The following is a 19,261-nucleotide window of genomic DNA, read 5'->3' as shown; positions in this document are numbered from 1 at the left end:
AAAAGCAAAGGAACAGAGCATATGAAAGATATATAATTTGAATGGGAACGTAGTAGAACCAACCTGCCAACAACAACAAAACAAAAATCATAATGACATTATAAATTATCAGTCTATAAATCTTTCAATGTGGAAATTAGAATCAATAAAAAGGTTTTAAATTAGAAATATCAAAGAAAAAGTTCACTATAGCACGATCTACAGTCCATAGTAACTATTCCGTTGATTCATATACATTTATGTGTATATATAACATAAACTTATCCTAAATATACAAATGCAATTTATCCATCGGTAACCACTTTTACTGAGTTCGACATTATACTTCAACAATGAACGAAAAACAAATCTGCCATATAGCAACTAACGATAGACTTTCAGCCACAGACATGTATTGAAGATAATTTTAGGTCGAAAATGATGACCGCCGACTAGTATACGTATTAAATTGAGTGTACATTTAGACACAATATTGATATTTTATTCTTGTGATTTTGATTTGACACATATTTTGTCTTTTGTCTAAATAAAAACGATGTTCTTCTGATTATGTGTTTAAAACATCTTTTGTTTTGTTTGTTGGTTATTTTTCTATGATATTTTTGTTCAGTTTTATGTGGTTGGCTCATGTTTTGTATTATCTGTTGTTTTTATGTTTACGAAACATTTGTAATTATGTGTTTGATACATATGTTGTTTTATATCATGTATATGTTGTTTTATGTGTTTGACAAACTTTTTTGTGTCATCTATCGTTTTTATAAAATTGAGAATGGAAATGGGGAATGTGCCAAAGAGACAACAACCCGACCATAGAAAAAAACAACAGCAGAAGGTCACTAACAGGTCTAACAATGTAGCAAGAAATTCCCGCACCCGGAGTGTTTGACACATCTTTTTTATTATCTGTTGTTTTATGTGTTTGACACACTTTTTTGTGTTTTTTTTTAATGTGTTTGACAAATCTTTTGTATTGTGTTTTATGTGTTTGTCACATTTTTTGTATTATTTGTTGTGTTATGCATCTGACACATTGTTGTATGATCTGTTGTGCTATGTGTTTGACACATCGTGTGTATGTCTGTTGTGTTATTCCTTTGGCACATCTTTTGTTTTATCTGTTGTTTGTAGGCGTACAATATACTTGTGGTTTTTAAGTTCTATTAACAGTAATTACCACTAAGCACCTCGAAATTAGTGTCAGTGAAATGAATGTCAGTTTGGAGTCAGAGTCAAAAATTGAGGAAGGGCAAAAAGTCTTGCAATTTTTTTCCACATTGCCTTCTGAAACAATTTATTTCTCAAAATATCCATAGAACCACACAATTTATAAAGAAAAACTTGTTTTTAATATTATAACTATACATATATTGCACATAATCTTAATACACATTGTATCTTTATAAAATCACTTACAATATCAAACACAACAAAAATTAAGAAAGTATCAAAATATATATTAATATAATAATCATATTACAACTCAACATTACTTGTTTGTTTTAATATTAACTAGAATGTGTCCATAGTACATGGATGCCCCACTCGCATTATCATTTTCTGTGTTTAGTGGACCGTGAAATTGGGGTAAAAACTCTATTTTGGCATTTAAATTAGAAAGGTCATATCACAGGGAACATGTATACTAAGTTTAAAGTTGATTGGACTTCAACTTCATCAAAAACTACCTTGACCGAAAACTTTAACCTGAAATTTGCACTATCATTTTCTATGTTCAGTGAACCGTGAAATTGGGTCAAAACACTAATTTGGCATTAAAATTAGAAAGATCATATCATAGGGCACATGTGTACTGAGTTTCAATTTGATTGGACTTCAACTTCATCAAAAACAACCTTGACCAAAAACTTTAACCTGAAGTGGGACGAACAGACCGAAGGACAGAGGGACGGACAAAAGGACGAACCAATGAATGGACGCACAGACCAGAAAACATAAAGCCCCTCTACTATCGTAGGTGGGGCATAAAAACAGATATACTCATTCAATTCAAAATCTTATTATACAAATCAAAATCATGTTCTCTCATTTTTCTTAATATAGCTAAGCCAGTGTTCTGCATTAGCAAACCAATATAAATATCTGGTTGAAAATAGAATAGGAGTCCCATTAAGCGATACTCAATACTTTATAATAATATCATCTCAGGAGACCTTGTGGATACAAAATACCTTCATATGAATTCAAAAAACCTAAACAATAAGTCTAAACAAATGAAGGGACAATACAAATATGATACACTCCACCTTAACTAAACAGGACTTTTTTGGTAAAATGATAATTTGTTTTTTAAGAATTAACAGTGCTCTTTGAACTATTTTTTAATAGCCACTTGGGATTTGAAATAGTACTGTTCTCCTGAACATTTTAGCATTACATTTATCAAACTGTCTATTAAAAATATATATTTAAAAGTTCAATCATTTAACAATATATACAATAGAAGTGTAAAAAAAATATATAATGGATTAAATGAAATCTGATTGCTAATGTGTTTGAGTAGCATTCCGTTTGTTTATATATATGGGATCATTCAGAGAGTAAAAAAGTTGTCGGAACAACAATTTAATGCATGTATTAGCTGTGAACTTCATTTCAAGTCATAGCATTGATGACAATGAACAATATTGCGAAAATATTGCTTAAAAGGTATGGTTCACATTATGTTTCAATACATGTATCAGGTGTGACTTTGACCTCATATTTATGGAATTATGCTATGATCATTGTCATGAGCATGAAATGTAATTACCTAGACAAGCTTATTCCTATTCAAACATTGTATTCCTTAAAAAATTGTTTGTAGGGTTACAAAAATAGTAAAAAATTCTGAGTTTATATATAAATGTATATGTACAAAAACAGTAACCTCTATGTTAGAAGATTAATTCCCACTTTTGTCAAATTAAACTTATGAATTCCTACAGTACAACCTTTATGTCTATGTCCCACTTGAGTAGATAGTTTAATAATCAGCACATGACTATGTCTAGGTAGCATTGGTCGGTTTAGATAAGTCAGCTTTCACAGTTTTATCTTCTGTTGGATCTAAGAAATCTTTTCCACTAAAGTCTGTTTCATTTGTACATTCCAAGATAGCAGAGTTAGGAACCTAAATAAAACATAAAAACAAAAATATAAATCAATTACTGTGAATTAATCATTTTTCATGGGATATCAATTTTATGGATTTCTTGGGCAACAGATAACCATTAATACACATGGTCAATAAAGTACCCATCTTCTACAGGCTCTATCAAACCAAGAAATCAAATATTCATAAAAATACAATTTTTCTTCAATCCACAAAAAAAGTACCCACCAAAATAAATAAATCCTAAGGTGTTTGTGTTTTTCTGATGTTTACTACATGTGTTACTTATCATAATCGTTTCTTAAGGTATCATAAATGTACAATATCAATATATCACTATAAATAATGTTTATATTAACTATGTATTTTAGTGTTTAATTCCCCAATATGTATTAGAAGCCACACCTTTAATGTTTTAAAGACTATTACTTACTTTTTCTAGTTTTGTGTATCTTGGGAATGGAGCTGCTAAACTTTCTACCGGATCATTGGTGGCCATATTATATGCCATTATAAAGGCCCAGCGTCTGTTTGGACTATCATTTGGATCACTACAGTGGAGGACGTTGGAATGGAAAAATAGGGCATCACCTACAAGCAAATAACAACATAAGAATGTGGGGGTCTAATTCAATGTTTGTTTTATTTTAGCAATGAATCATTTGGTTTTTCAAACTGATGTTATTCTGTATTAATTTTTAAATTAAACTTAAAACTACAATTCAATGTCATTCTTGGTTGGATGTTAACTGAGGATTGCCAGCAGCATGTGGGTACGTGTGTGTGTCTCCTTCACATAAATACACATATACTCAATGTTTACAAAAATTATACACAACACAATTTTCAATTTATGACGCGATGATATCTTCATTAGTTAGCATCATACTTTGCACTGCTTACTGTTCATAATAAAATCAAAATTTTAAGTAACAAGACAACGAAAATACTGTGAGCACACCTTTGCTTTATCTGGATTACTCAATTCTATTTAAATGACAGAATTCTTAATGAAATAAATTTAGATAGAAATTGGGTTCATGTTTTTGTACAAGTTTCATTAACATCATAAAAGTAAGATTCATGCAAAACTTATTGAAAAGTTTTTTAAAAGAATATCTAACCTGCTTCCATTTCCGCATAATGTTTTGGAAGTTTCTGTTCCAGTTCTTTGACACGTTCTAAATCAGCCCCAGTTTGCCCAGCAACCATACCATGTTCTATACGCCCACAAACATGAGATCCTGGTAAAATCTTAAACAAAAAACATAATATTTAATATGCAATGTACAACCAGATATCAAATCATGGTAAAACCTAATACAAGGATTATACTAATTTATCATATAGCAACAGACATGAGCCATCATGCTAAAATCTCAAAAGAGATTATTTAATTAAAGACTGTTCAATGATTTCTCCTTTGATTCCTATTGTCAAAAAGTAATGACTTTTATTCTTGAAAAAAATGCTCTAAGTTAAAATGAATCATTTTTTTTACAGTTCATTTGTGCATATGTTCACAGACAGGAAACTATGTGTCATTGTGTATAGATTTAGTTACAGACTTAGTAGCTTATCTGTTTCCTTTTTGTTTGAGAGCCAAGTGCTTAAGGAAAGAAATTGGAGCAATAATTCAAATCTTTCTAAAACATCAATTGGTACCTGAAGACAGCCATTTGCTTTATTGCATCTGTCAACTGGAATAAATACACTGAGAGCATCCGGATACAGTAGTCCATTCTTGTACCAGTATCTACAAAATAAAAATACATTGAGAGAACTCAGTACTTGAAAGTATTAGACAATGACATCACACATCAGTGCAGTAACGTTGTGAGTGACATCCATGTTCCTCTGTGTCAGTTTATCAATGAAATGATTGCCACTCCAACTAAACAATTATCACAACATTTTGTATTTGTAAATATAGTTTTTCTAATTCTCTCATTTTATTTTTATATTTCAACAACAACAAAAACATGTTGTGAAGACAAATTGATGATAAAAAGATATTTTAGCAGGGCACTTTGTATTTTTTCATATAAAGTCAAAATTAATAACAAAAATTAATGTTATTCCATATACTATTATATATTTACCCATAATCCTGATGCCACTCTTGTCTGCCACCAACCATTGGATCTTTCATCATTACTTTAGAACTATAGTGGTAAACCTCACCTCCTAAAAGCTGTCAATATAAATACATTTATAATATATATGAAGATGTGGTAAGATTACATACCAATGAAACAACTCTCCATGAAGGACCAAAGGACACGCCTATAGGTCACCATACCGCCTTCAACAATGAGCAAAGCCCATACTGCATAGTCAGCTATGACAGGCCCAGAAATGACAAATATAATAATCATATAAATAAACAGATTCCAAGAGTACAATTTAATTTCAAATACAAATACATAGCATTTATTTTTTACTTAAACAGAATATATTAAAAATTTGCAGTTGTAGTATCAATTCATATGTTACTTTCAGCTCGTATTGTAAATAAATCATCAGAATTCCAATATATTTCTTAGACTTTAAGAACTCGATTAAGATCTATAAATTGCAGGTGACCATCAAAGCACTTATACAATGTTATAGAAAAGGTTCATTTAAAAAAAAATTGTAGCTCTATTGGTTAAGTTTGTACAAATGTACTACATAGGGGGCAATTTTTGCTATACAAACAAACACTTGAATATAACATTTTTACTTCCAAGATTGAGATCTTACTTTTTCTGAAGTAGTAACAACTTTTTCACATCGACAGATCATTCCTGTAACGTCACTCCCTGGGGCTCGCCACAAAACCATTCTGGGCATTCTACCAGAAGCATCTGGTATCTGGAACATAAGTTTAACATCAATGCAATTTGATGAACACATTCTCCCTTTTTTCTACAAGTTGGGGATGGTCAACACATAGAATACCATAATGCATCATCTCTAAGATAGACTTTTAAAAGTATAATCAAAGCATTATCCATAATGTGAGCCAGTCAATCTTACTTGATCCAAGCACATAAATGGAAATTATTACATTAAATCTTTTCTTTATAGGCCTTTAATCCAAACTTGTTGTTGGAAGCTATCTTTTCCAGTATTGAAAGGGATATGCATGCAACTTGGTTAAAAAGTCTCTTACTTTGAAGAACTTATTCTGCAGACTGATATTTAAATGAAGAAAAGACTTGTAAATGACATACCACTGGATGTTAAAAGGTGGTACCTAACACTACAGGGAGATAACTCTATAGATGACATACCACTGGATGTTAAGGTGGTACCTAACACTACAGGGAGATAACTCTGTAAATGACATACCACTATATGTTAAGGTGGTACCTAACACTACAGGGAGATAACTCTGTAGATGACATACCACTGGATGTTAAGGTGGTACCTAACACTACAGGGAGATAACTCTGTAAATGACATACCACTGGATGTTAAGGTGGTAAGAAACACTACAGGGAGATAACTCTGTAAATGACATACCACTGGATGTTAAGGTGGTACCTAACACTACAGGGAGATAACTCTGTCAATGACATAACACTGGATGTTAAGTAGGTACCTAACACTACAGGGAGATAACTCTGTAAATGACATACCACTGGATAAACAACAATCAATCAGTCATGTAAATGTCATTAATTCATATTGAATTGTCGCCTAAAGTATATATGATTTGAAAAAGAGGCTTTGAGCAGCCTAAATAATTTACCTGGAAACATAAAACCAAGTTTCACTGTTGTGTTTACATGTTCTTAATATATTTTTTTTATTTTTTAAAGTTAGAGCATAGATTTTATTCATATAAATTTATCAATATATTGGTAGATCTTGTTGTGCTTTGTTAAAAAAAATCTGATTACGGGGAGATAACTCCAAATAATTATAAGGATTCCATTATATACAATCCTTGTCTTTTAACAAGTTAAATATGTGGTGTCATTTACTTTTGAAAAACTTATATTGACCTACCCTATCCGGTCAGTTAATATAAGTTTTATTATGTTTATGTTTTTGACTAAAACAATCAGTTTTTGTATAAATTGTGAACCTACCCCATACCCATGTTTCTTTATCATGTCTGTATTCTCCAGGACATTCCTCACTTTTTTAAGTTCTTCAGGACTTAGCAAACCTCTGTAAGTATAGAATAATGCAACATTAATCAATTTCTAAAATGTTATCCTCATCACTACTTTTTCTCTCTATATTAATATAACTCTTTTTTAATACTTCAGGAAAATAAATAGTAATTTTAGTGAAAACCAAGACAAAAACAGTTATCTGCCTACCATTTGGAAGGAAGAAATATCCTCCAAAAAATCAATTTCATATAATTTAATGAATAAAAATATGAGTCTAGGTCTAAGCCAATTAACAGAATCATGCAGACCTCATTTTCTTTACAGAATTAAAAGAATTTATGAGGATAGGTGTCATGCTGAAATGATAATATTTACATTTATTCTTATGAATTAACTCAAATGGTCTTTCAGGAATAAGAATTCAACAGAAATCTAGAAATACCTTGAGTTATTTCCCTTTCCATAAGTTTGAAATATTTTCCTGACGAGGCTTCTAGTAGAGATTACTTGTGTATTTTAAGAAAAGCTTTGCATTTTAATCTTTTAGATAATAACAATTGTCTCCATGATATTGTTATAAGAGGTGAGAAAAATACTGGTTCATGTTAAATACTACTAAACTAAATTATTAATTTTGTATCAAAGATTTTTTGCAATCACTTAAAACTTTATCTACCGGTTTATGACAGAATGAATATAAATAAGTCCTCTTTGATCTCATACCAGCTCCCTACCTCCTTACAACCTAAACGGATATATCTGTTAATAACAATGATTTATGGACTGCTTGAGTTTAACAACTTGATAAACTGCGTTGTATTTGGAAAGCTTCCTAAAAATTAGACATTTTAAATGATTTTCAAACGAGTAAGGGACACATAGCTTTAAAAGCAGAAGGCTTAGGGTAAACGGATACAAGGAAAAAGATTAACATTCACCTATACACAAAACTAAAGCCCAGAGCAGATGGGTGCTAAAAATGGCAGGAATGTAATCTTCTCAGTTGTCTACTGGAATAATAATCATTATGTTTCTTATTTCATAGAAGTTGTAGTGTTTTACCACTTCAGTATACATTTGTACTTACCTTAACAATAAATATCCTTGTTCATCAAAACATTTCTTCATCTCATCTGTCACTTCAAACTTTTTATCATCATATGGAAAGTCTGCCAAAAATAAAAACATTTCAACATTTAAACATGTACAGCACATGTACACACATGGTGTGTAATTCAGCACAGTGAATACTGACGATTGTGGGTCATTGATTCACTCTGAAATATCTCTTTGTGTATAGCAAGGCATCCAAGGAGGATACAGGAGTTATGGCCAACTCTTTTGATGGAGCTATATATATATGGTTAATGCATTACAAATCCCACTCTAAATATTCAATGCCTACTTCTGTAGGTTGTTCAAAAGATTCTATATACATGTAAATGTATTGTCTTGTTTATAAATCAGGCCGATTGTTTTTAAATTGTTAAAATTGTTTTATATTTGTCTTTTTAGACCTTCAATAGTTTTTCTCATTGTTAAAGGCTGGACAGTGACTTATAGTTGCTTATCTTGGTCATCGTTTGGTCTCTGGAATAGAGCTGACTCTGGTGAAGAGTTGTCTTATTGGCAATTATATCACATCTTCTTATTTTTATATTTAATAGTTACATGTACCTATTAAAGTATCCATCTGAAGTGTTTTTGTCAATTTTTCTGAAAGATAAATATAAATAGTTAAATAATAAATCTTTAAATGAAGGCTAACTCATTAAAATGTAAACAAAAGTAAATATTATCATTCGTAAACAGTGTCAACACATCCATCCATCAAAATAATAATAATGAGTTGTGTCCTTTGCAAGAAACACTGATGAGCACCCATCTTTTTAAGACCTACCCTAAAAATAATATTCTTTAATTGATGTTGCCTAAAAATGCCTTAAAGGTAAAATGTAGGTAGGTAGAAATTTTATCTTTTTTTAGGGCCAACAACAGTAGTTACATGTACATGTTTTATATTTTCACTGAACTTGTACACACTTTTTTTAGGGGCCTACTGAAGCCACACGTCCAGTTTTTGATTTTCTTGCTGTGTTGAAGTCCCATTGGTGGCCCTCAGCTTTTTTCTGCTCTTTGATCGAATTGTCTCTTTGATGTATTCCCCATTTCCATTCTCAATTTTATTTAGACAAGAAAGCAATGTCAGAGCAGGAATAAATTATATATAAATAACAGATTTGAACCGATTTGTATCATTGGGTAGCTAGGCAACACCAAACAATTCAAATTACATTTTGGCCTAAGCTTTGTTATTTGGTATGTCAGAAGAATGATCATAGTTACATGTATTATGGTAATGTTCTTATCAATATTAGTGTCATATTTTTAATTCTAAGATAGACAGTTTTTGTACTAAATATATGTCTCTGATGATAAGTATACATGTTCATTTATGCACTACCAAACGTTTGCTTTTGAATTTTTCTTTTAGTACCAATCCAATAGTTTTAAGATTGGTGGCCGTTTTCTAAATATCCAGTAACAAATATTTCATAAAAATTCAGTTATTTCATAATAAATCTAATAAGACCTTATGATAGTAGAGCTATGTAAACTTGTTGGACAAGGATTAAGGGCAAAGAGCAAGAACATTGGACTGATTCTGGATAACAATGACACCTTGGATTGGTGTACACATTTAGCTGTGCATTGGCCAAAAAAAATCAACATTTCAGCCCTTCAATGAGGTCGGTATTAAATGGGGGTATATACCTTCATGACAAATAATGGTAAACAAATTGCCAAATGATGTTAACTGTAATTTTTGGTGCATGACAATAAATTGTACACTTTCTTTTAGACATTGACAATAAAAAAATCGACTGATTTTGACGAATCACATAATTTTTTTCTAAAAATAATTATTTGAGACTTCTGATGAATCAAGATAAGAAAATTTTAACGAATTTTGTAACGTTGCCTAAAATGACCATTTGACGACTGACGGTAAAGGACATTATTACCCTCTACAATGGCTTCATGCACTGGCGTGTCAGGATAAGCCACCCAAGTATTTAACATCAATCCATCTTATCCCTTTTATTTAAAATTATGAATCGTGAGTGATTTTCAGATTTGGCCGTTTTAAGGTAATCAGAGATGTTAAATGAAGGGGGGTTGGAGGGGTCCTGATCCCGAAAATCCAGGGCTTAAAAACACGAAATCCAGACGTCCTGAGATTCGAAAAAAAGAATTCCCGGATCCAGATCCCGAAATCCCAAGCTAAAAAACACCTGATCCAAGAGTCCCAATAAAGGTCCTGCTCATTGTTGAAGGCTGTACAGTATCACAGGGGCTTGTTACAATTGCTGGGTTTACTATCCATACGAACCCCTAAAAAAACAGGGGTTCGTATGGATAGTAAACCCGGCAATTGTAACAAGCCCCTGTGGCTGTATGGTGACCTATAGTTGTTAATGTCTGTGTCATTTTGGTCTCTTGTGGACAGTTGTCTCATTGGCAATTATACCACATCTTCTTTTTTATACTATCCCCCTCTTAAATAAAATAAATAAGCTTTATTAAGAGTCGGCAAGGCATACACACAGAGACAAACATAGGCTCTAATGAGCTTTTAACTGACGTTTCATGACTTTTTTCAGATTTTGCCATTAATTTAATCAGAGACGTTTCATGACTGAGTATTAAAACGGACTGGAAAAAAAAAACATGAAAAAATGATAGTTACAAAAGTGAAATACACAAATTAAGCACCTTACACTGACAGTGAAATTGAAAGCTGGTGCAATTTCTCGTCTTTATTTCAATGTCGTTGCTTCGATTATTTAAAGTATCAAAGAACGATGAAGTAAAACTGTACGGGAGAGAAAAGGACCTTTGTTTTTATCTTTGGGGATCCCTATGTTCCGGGGACATAAACATCATTATAATAAGTAAAGATCTGTTAAAGTGACAATTCTCGCCTATACAAGGAGCACCATACGAATTAAGCCCATAGGGTATAATTTTAACAACTTTATACACCTTAAAACATAAGGAAACATTTAATTATGTACAAATGACTGAATTAAGGTAATGATAATTACTAGATAATTAATATCATAATTGATTCATAGGATTGTCATCCTCAAGTTTTCAGTGAAAATAATAACTCATAATGTCAATTGAGTTATTCTTCAGTGAACTTTGCATCATCATTATTTCAGGTGTTTTATTAATTATTTCATCAACTTACTCTTTATCAAAATATGCTGAAACTTGCATCTTGAAGGGCAAACAATATAATAGACCAAGAAAAGTTCTAAACAGAAAGTCTTTTAATCATATGGAAACATAAACATTAACACCTTTAATAAATTTTATGGTAACGAAACGACCAATACTCAACTATGTAATATTTTAGGAAAGAGTAGCCTAAACTTGTACCAATCCTTTGTGGTTGTTAGTCGTAAGCGGCCGTATCTGTCAAATGTTGACGACTGCTCAACCAGGCTAAAATTTTTGGCAAGAACGAATTGTCTGCCTATAAATGCAACGCTTCAACGAATGAATCTGACAACAAATAATGAGTGTCAGCTATGTTCCTCAAATGCGATTGAGAATATCTTTCACGTTATGTTAGATTGTCCTTTTTTCTCGGCTATCAGAAAAAGAACAAGTACTAACATACAAGCATGTTTCGAGAATTTAAAAATGGATATCTATTTTTCAGAGTTGCCACCCTTATCACAAATACAGTTCATGATAGGTGATCTGGGCTACTTGTATTCCCCAGACTTAGGTAATAGTTTAGATAAGATCGTTAAAAAATACCTTGTAGACGTAATGAATGAACGTTCTTTTCAAATTGATAAGATTTCCAATGTATAATATCTTGAACTGTGTGTGAACGTTTTTAGTTTTAAGTTTGATTTTTTTTTAATCTTTGATGGATGAAAGATTTTTAAGTATTTATGCATATGAAATTGTCACTGTAATGTACTTTTACGAAATAACCAATTTATTATGATATTTTAGCGTTAATGTATTTATAAGACTTATAAAGACATTTGCAAGTATCTTATATCATTTTTACTACAATCATATAATGTTGTTTGTAAATACTATGATGTGCATGTTTGATGACGCAGGTGTCAGTACCCCGCTGGCGCTTGCCCCCGTTGTAAAGGGGTAGTTTCACAATAAAATATATATAATCATACTCCTGACATGTTTTCGTGTATGTCACCAAGCTTATCATATGCTGGGACTTTTATAATTTAACGTTAGTAGTCCCTTAGTAGACTCAGTATAATAGTCCAAGGCATATAGTGGTATTACCGCTTTTAAAAACAATTATTATGCCAGCAGATTTAAAAAAAAAAAAACGAAATCAGTGGGGTTGCTTCTTTTGCGTTCTTAATAAGTTTTTATATTTATTTATTTATTAACAATCTCTTTCTTCTAGGGTGTAAATGGGTATACAAATATTGTAAGTATTTATTATTCGAAAAAGAGGCGAAACCTAAAGTATATACCACATGTCAAATCTTGTCTTTCTTTGCAGATTATCCCTTCTAAAATAAAATACTTCGAATTAAATAATCGTAAAAGACAAGTTTTATCAAACCACACAGTCCAAAGTTTGAGATCAGACATGTCCAAATCATCGGATCACAATTATACATGTGGCTATACCAGAGACATATATACATATGTATCTGGCTATACACATAAGTTGAAGTAAAAACTAATGAAACTCTACAATCATATTTTTAAATCTGGAACCAATAGATATGACTGTATCAGTCCAATGGTTTGTATCATGATTAAAATAGTACAATACAAGTCCTTGATCACTCCCAGATTCCAACAAGTAAATTGTATATATATATATATAGATTTTTACCAAACCAAATAATTGTTTACAAGTATTCTTAACATATTATCAAACTGTGTATTTTGAAAATCCGTAGACTAGAATAATAAGCTGTTCTGTTAAGAACTTTTTGTGGTTTAAATGCCCTTTAATATAGTTTGTATCGGACAATTCTTTACTACGTGCTTACGTGGTGGCCTATTAAAAGTTCTAGGATGATGCACGAACACCTGATATAAAGCTCCTGTTTTGTTGGGATTTCTGCTACTCAATTTTTAGTTTTCTTTGCAGTGTTTTATATGTAATTTCTTTGTCTTTTTTTTGGCCCTGGCTTTGAGTCAGTTTCTAACCGACTTATGAGTTTTGAATGTTCCATTTGTATCTCAGACCGCTTCTGATTTACTATCTATACCTTATGTTCCGTTGGTATCTCAGATCGCTTCGGATTTACTATCTTTACCTTATGTTCCATTGGTATTTCAGACGGCTTCGGATTTACTATCTATACCTTATGTTTCGTCACTGCTAATATTTAATGACGAGAAATAATTAGAAAAGACGTACGACAAACCATGTACTTTAGTATTTGTCTCAACCACATGGTCAAAATCATATATTTGTTCAAACTTATTGGAAATCGAAAACGGAAAGAGTATGTACAATATAAAAAGGAAGATGTGGTATGGTTGCCAATCACGGAGACAAATCTCCACATCAGACAAAATGACACAGAAATTAACAGCTATAGGTCACCGTACGGTCTTCAACAATGAGCAAAGCACACACCGCACAGTCAACTATAAAAGGCCATTTAAAATAATAATCCAACAAGTGATTTGTTTTCCAGGTTTGACTTTATATTTCTGGTTGATAAATTTTTAAACGTTCATATTTAGATTAAAAGTTTTATAATACATTTATTATCGAAATCCGAACGCAAATGGTGCAATAAAATTGGTACCGTTAATAGATATATCTTTCTTAAACTTGCTTTGGAAATTTACTCAATGTTTGCATTATTCTAATTAAAACTGCAGTTTTGTGTCATCGTAGGCATATTTAAGGTTTTAAGGCGGTACACCTTGATAACAACTTGATTGTTTAAAATTACTTTTATGTGTCATACTTTGTTTTGTCTTTAGGTTGCTGTCACATTTACGTAAACCACGTATATATTATCATCAAGCTTCCTGTACATGCATGAAATATTTGACATTTCAATAATTTAATCAGTTGTCAAACAAAAATGTGAATTGACCGAACCAGAGATATATAATGCAATTGAAGGTAACTGTACAGACATATCAAAAAATACAATTGTAGGTCTTTGTACAAACATAGTTATTTTGGTAACCCTGGTCAATCCCGTTGACATAAACTGTACTGAATCAGATATATTGTTGTCTTAACAGATTAATGAAACGAAGGATAATATAAATATGGAAATACATGTTTCTGCTTATTGCAAATATACTACATGTTGTGTAGTATAATGGGATCACTTATTTCCAACAATATTGTATACAAATTTAAATATTAATAACGTATTAACTTTTTGTACACAACAATAAACGATTAATTAGCTTTCATTTCAGTATATGTTTTTTTTATGATAAATACCATAATTAATATTTAATCCCATTGTCCGTAGTTTTACACATGACCTGTTGTACAGTACAGACGCATATTTACCCTGACCAGTCCAGTCTTGGAATAGCATCAGTCTTAAAAGGTCTGGATAAAGAAATCAAGAAACAGGTATGTATTTTTTCGAGAGTTATTTGTAAATTTAAGGATTCTGTAATGGACATTTCAGTCTGACTGAAATCAAGAAACAGGTATGTATTTTTTCGAGAGTTATTTGTAAATTTAAGGATTCTATAATGGACTTTTCAGTCTGACTGAAACAAAAAATAAACTCTTTATATTATAGGTGAATTCAGTTTCATTTTGAGCTTCTTCATGTAATGACATAAGACCTGTACTTTGTATACTAATCATGTTCTGGAAAGCCTTATGTTTTCATCATGGTTTGAATACATTCATCATACAATATCTTTGAAATTTAACTTGCTTTAAATCAAAATCCGTTTTTTTCTACCTAACTATTTCTGACATGATTTATGTTTGCTTAAGAACCAATGGCAAATATTTCATTCGAATGATATTCAGGATGAAACCAAATTGTACAAGACATAAAAAAGTGGGTTTTGTAAAATTGGGAAACTTTGAGGGTATGTTCGATAGGGACAAATAAAACTCTTGCTTCGGCCCCCGATGAATCTTTAAATAAACCTGCGGTCAAGGAGAAAAATTATTGACTATGTAATTTATTAATTTTCTTTAAACAAAAAATTTCACAAACTGCGAAAGTATTTTGATATATTACGTTTTTTTTTTCAGGATGAATAGAAGACTAATGAAGAAGGTTGTTAATTGTTGTATAGTACCTTTATTCGTACTGATTATCCCGACTCTCACACAGAGTAAGTAGATTATTAAGTACCCTTAGTACACATTATCACAAAGGTCTGTAATGCATTTGGTTATACTAAGTTATTGTATACTATGAGTAACTTGCACTAATTGGTTAGATATAACAATAAGTTTTATGATAATTAGCACTGAATGTGTCACTAAGAATTATGATTTAATATCTTAATATTTAAATGCTTATCGTTTAAAATTAGTACAATCATTTAAATTTAAAAACTGTTTGTATTTCCGGTTTTGATTCACTGAAAAGAATAATTGAAAAGAGACAATATAAACTAATTTATGGAACAATTTCTAAAATAAAATCCTAGCGCAAAAATGAGAAAAGTGATTTTTTTTTGCGCTATTCTTTTTAGAGACGTGTTTAGTAGTTTGTACCGATTTGTGTGTGTATGTTTGATGTTGGGTTTTTTTGCACTGCCATCTGTACGTCTGGTCAATTCAACACACTTGTGCTAAAACTCTGAAATTAATTGTCTGAGTTCATAATACGGAATAGACAAAGATTAACGGCAGTAAAGAAAAGTATTTAAAATACCGTAATAATCTATATAATATTTATCGAACTTACGGATTATATCATTGGACATTTTGATTTTCCCGGCCATTTTATCAAACCTATCTAATATATTATTATATATGATTAACATTTTTTCGATCAAAACATATAATGAATTCTTTACTCATGGAACAATCAGGTATATATCGAATATATATCGTAAAATATCACCCGCTCGACACTATGCGAAGCCTTTTAGGGCGTTCGGCAATCGTTGTAGCGCCCACCGGTACCAAAAAGGTTCAGATCGTGGAACATTCACCGCTGATATTTAACGATATCTTTGCATGTAAAAAACTAACATCTTAAGCATTAATCTGTTTAGGCTCTTTAAAATAGAAAAACAGTTTCAATAACAGGTTTCAATAAAGATATTTAAGCAATATAAAGTTCTCTCCTGCATGGCATTATAAACAAGTCGATACTAAATATAAAAAAGAAGATGTGGTATGATTGCCAATGAGACAACTCTCCACAAGAGATCAAAATGACACAGAAATTAACAACTATAGGTTACCGTACGGCCTTCAACAATGAGCAAAGCCCATACCGCATAGTCAGCTATAAAAGGCCCCGAAATAACAATTCAAACGAGAAAACTAGCGGCTTTATTTATCTAAAAATGAACGAGAAACAAATATGTAACATATAAACAGACGACAACCACTGAATTACAGGCTCCTGACTTGGGACAGACACATACATACACAATGTGGCGGCGTTAAACACGTTAGCGGGATCCCAAACCTCCCCCAACCAGGGACAGTGGTATATCAGTACAACATAAGAACAAACTATACAAATCAGTTGAAAAAGGCTTAACTTATTAGATGGATAAATGCATGTATTAAGTAAAGATCTCAATGATCTTATAGACGTTTGCTTGCAAGTATCTTAGTTGTTTCAAATATATTTCTATACAAAAATGAAAGGCTTATCGATTACAAATGCTTGCTAGCTTTTACAAAATGAATTTACAAAAATGAATTTACAAAATGAAATTACAAAATGATTTTACAAAATGAATTGCTTATGACAAGTCTTCTTTTATAGTTCCTCCAGGAGTACCAATGATCAGTGGGCCACAGGTCATTATAATGGATGACAAAGTGACCCTTACCTGTACAGTGAGTAGTGGCAAGCCTGGTCCATCAGTCAGGTGGTTAAGAGATGACACCGTAATAGACGAGACGTATACCATAGTCGGTGGTATAACTACAAACAACTACACCTTTACTGCTTCCGCTAATGAACAGTTCGCTGTGTTTGAATGTCAATCAGAGAACGGACTCCTCCAGAATCCACTTTCGAGAACTATATTTGTGGAAGTTTACAGTAAGTAAACAGTCTCTTGAAAACTTCTTATTTCAGAACTACGTAATTAAAAGTTGTCTAGTGCAAATCATTTCATGCGGTTATATATATATATTTCAATAAATAGAGATGTGTTTTTTTTTTTTTTATTAAAAATGTAAGAGAAAGAAAATATAATGGTTTTGTATGTTTCGGTTGAAAACTTCATGGAATTAAATATTTGTACCTAGAAGCGCACTAGAAGTTTACATTCTTCGTTAATATGGAAAATAAAAAATTGAAAGTTAAGATTAAAAATAAAAAAATAGCATATAACTTGCAATCATTCACCGTCAAGTAAAACATATATAGTTGAAGGCCGTACTTTAACCTATAATGGTTTACTTTTTAAATTGTTATTTGTATGGAGAGTTGTCTCATTGGCACTCACACCACATCTTCCTATATCTATAGAAACACAATACTAAAACATATATAGAAACACAATACTAACATATATAGAAACACAATACTAATATATATAGAAACACAATACTAACATATATAGAAACACAATACTAACATATATAGAAACACAATACTAAAACATATATAGAAACACAATACCAACATATATAGAAACACAATACTAACATATATAGAAACACAATACTAAAACATATATAGAAACACAATACCAACATATATAGAAACACAATACTAACATATATAGAAACACAATACTAAAACATATATAGAAACACAATACCAACATATATAGAAACACAATACTAACAAAAATAGAAACACAAAACTAACATATATAGAAATACAATACTAACATATATAGAAACACAATACTAACAAAAATAGAAACACAAAACTAACATATATAGAAACACAATACTAACATATATAGAAACACAAACATATATAGAAACACAAAACTAACATATATAGAAACACAAAACTAACATATATAGAAACACAAAACTAACATATAGAAACACAATACTAACATTTTCGTTGACTTTTCCATTAAGGGAGTCTCAGTTCAAAATAACCATATGGCATGTTGTCAAAATCTCATCCTCTTCATTCAGTATGAATGTATAATTTTCAAATCTTCAAGTGAAGTTCACTTTCGAGAAATTTCAAAAGATTTATCTTCATTTGTTATTTTTTTCTTGTGTTTTACAGAAACTCCACGGACCCCAGTCCTAACAGGTCCCACAGAAATGATATCAGGGACACCGACAACGTGGACTTGTTTATCTGATGGTGGATACCCTGTACAAACATTGTCCATGAGGGTTGGAAATTCAGCTTTTTCTACAGAGCTTGATACAAAAACAGCATTTGATCGCGTTTCACAAACATATACCGTAACTGGAACCCTTTCTTGGGCCCCAACAACAGCTAATGACGGACAGACACTCTACTGTGATGTTACTCATCCTGAAACTATAGGACCTAACAACCCACAGACAGTCAGTCTACCATTAACAGTTAAATGTAAGTACTACTCAATTAAAGGGGCGCCGTTACATCCAATTAAAAGAGGAGCACTAACTGTCAAATTCATGTTTACCGATTGGACTCGAATTCTGATGTTTGATTTATAACAATTTAAAACATTTATTTAAATTATGATAAGTCTAAATTAAACAATTTACTGGGCATGGGCTCGAGAATATGTAGCTTCTTTTTGTGTGTATTTTAGCCTAGACACCGACTTATTAACTATCGTGTTGACCTTCGAAGACCTCCGATGGTCATATAAGCGATATAGACATAGATATAGA

General features: G+C 31.4%; 2 protein-coding genes across 4 annotated transcripts in view; one reads left to right on the top strand and one right to left on the bottom strand.

Annotated features, from left to right (window-relative positions):
- Positions 1-1,344: 1,344 nt before the first annotated feature.
- On the bottom strand, positions 1,345-11,178 carry LOC139511288 (L-proline trans-4-hydroxylase-like). Of its 3 annotated transcripts, none has more exons than XM_071297909.1 (10): positions 11,005-11,178; positions 8,905-8,943; positions 8,315-8,396; positions 7,198-7,279; positions 5,861-5,971; positions 5,218-5,309; positions 4,781-4,871; positions 4,240-4,369; positions 3,549-3,706; positions 1,345-3,133 (listed from the first exon to the last, which is right to left on the bottom strand). In XM_071297909.1, the coding sequence occupies exons 2-10, from the start codon at positions 8,918-8,920 to the stop codon at positions 3,011-3,013; spliced, it is 885 nt and encodes a 294-aa protein (XP_071154010.1). In that variant the 5' UTR covers positions 8,921-8,943; positions 11,005-11,178; the 3' UTR covers positions 1,345-3,010. The 3 variants fall into 3 exon arrangements, with proteins under 3 accessions (XP_071154010.1, XP_071154011.1, XP_071154012.1); XM_071297910.1 differs by having other exon boundaries at positions 11,010-11,170; XM_071297911.1 differs by having other exon boundaries at positions 11,126-11,148.
- A 5,096-nt stretch (positions 11,179-16,274) lies between these two features.
- Positions 16,275-19,261, top strand: part of LOC139510418 (mucin-2-like) — a 28,587-nt gene continuing 25,600 nt past the window's right edge. Inside the window, exons 1-3 of the mRNA XM_071297001.1 lie at positions 16,275-16,302; positions 17,217-17,498; positions 18,657-18,971. Of these exons, the coding sequence (XP_071153102.1) occupies positions 16,275-16,302; positions 17,217-17,498; positions 18,657-18,971 (625 nt within the window). The remainder of the gene's footprint in view (positions 16,303-17,216; positions 17,499-18,656; positions 18,972-19,261) is intronic.

The sequence above is a fragment of the Mytilus edulis genome, chromosome 2 (assembly GCF_963676685.1).
Source record: "Mytilus edulis chromosome 2, xbMytEdul2.2, whole genome shotgun sequence".
Taxonomy (NCBI): Eukaryota; Metazoa; Mollusca; class Bivalvia; order Mytilida; family Mytilidae; genus Mytilus; species Mytilus edulis.
Note: the sequence above shows the minus strand (reverse complement) of the source record. Positions and strands in the feature narration are given on the sequence as shown.

Coding starts and splice junctions, on each gene's coding strand:
- LOC139511288 (XM_071297909.1), bottom strand. Junction 7,280..8,314: donor CAAGGATATTTATTGTTAAG/GTAAGTACAAAT, acceptor CTATACTTACAG/AGGTTTGCTAAGTCCTGAAG. Junction 3,134..3,548: donor GATACACAAAACTAGAAAAA/GTAAGTAATAGT, acceptor TGTTTTATTTAG/GTTCCTAACTCTGCTATCTT.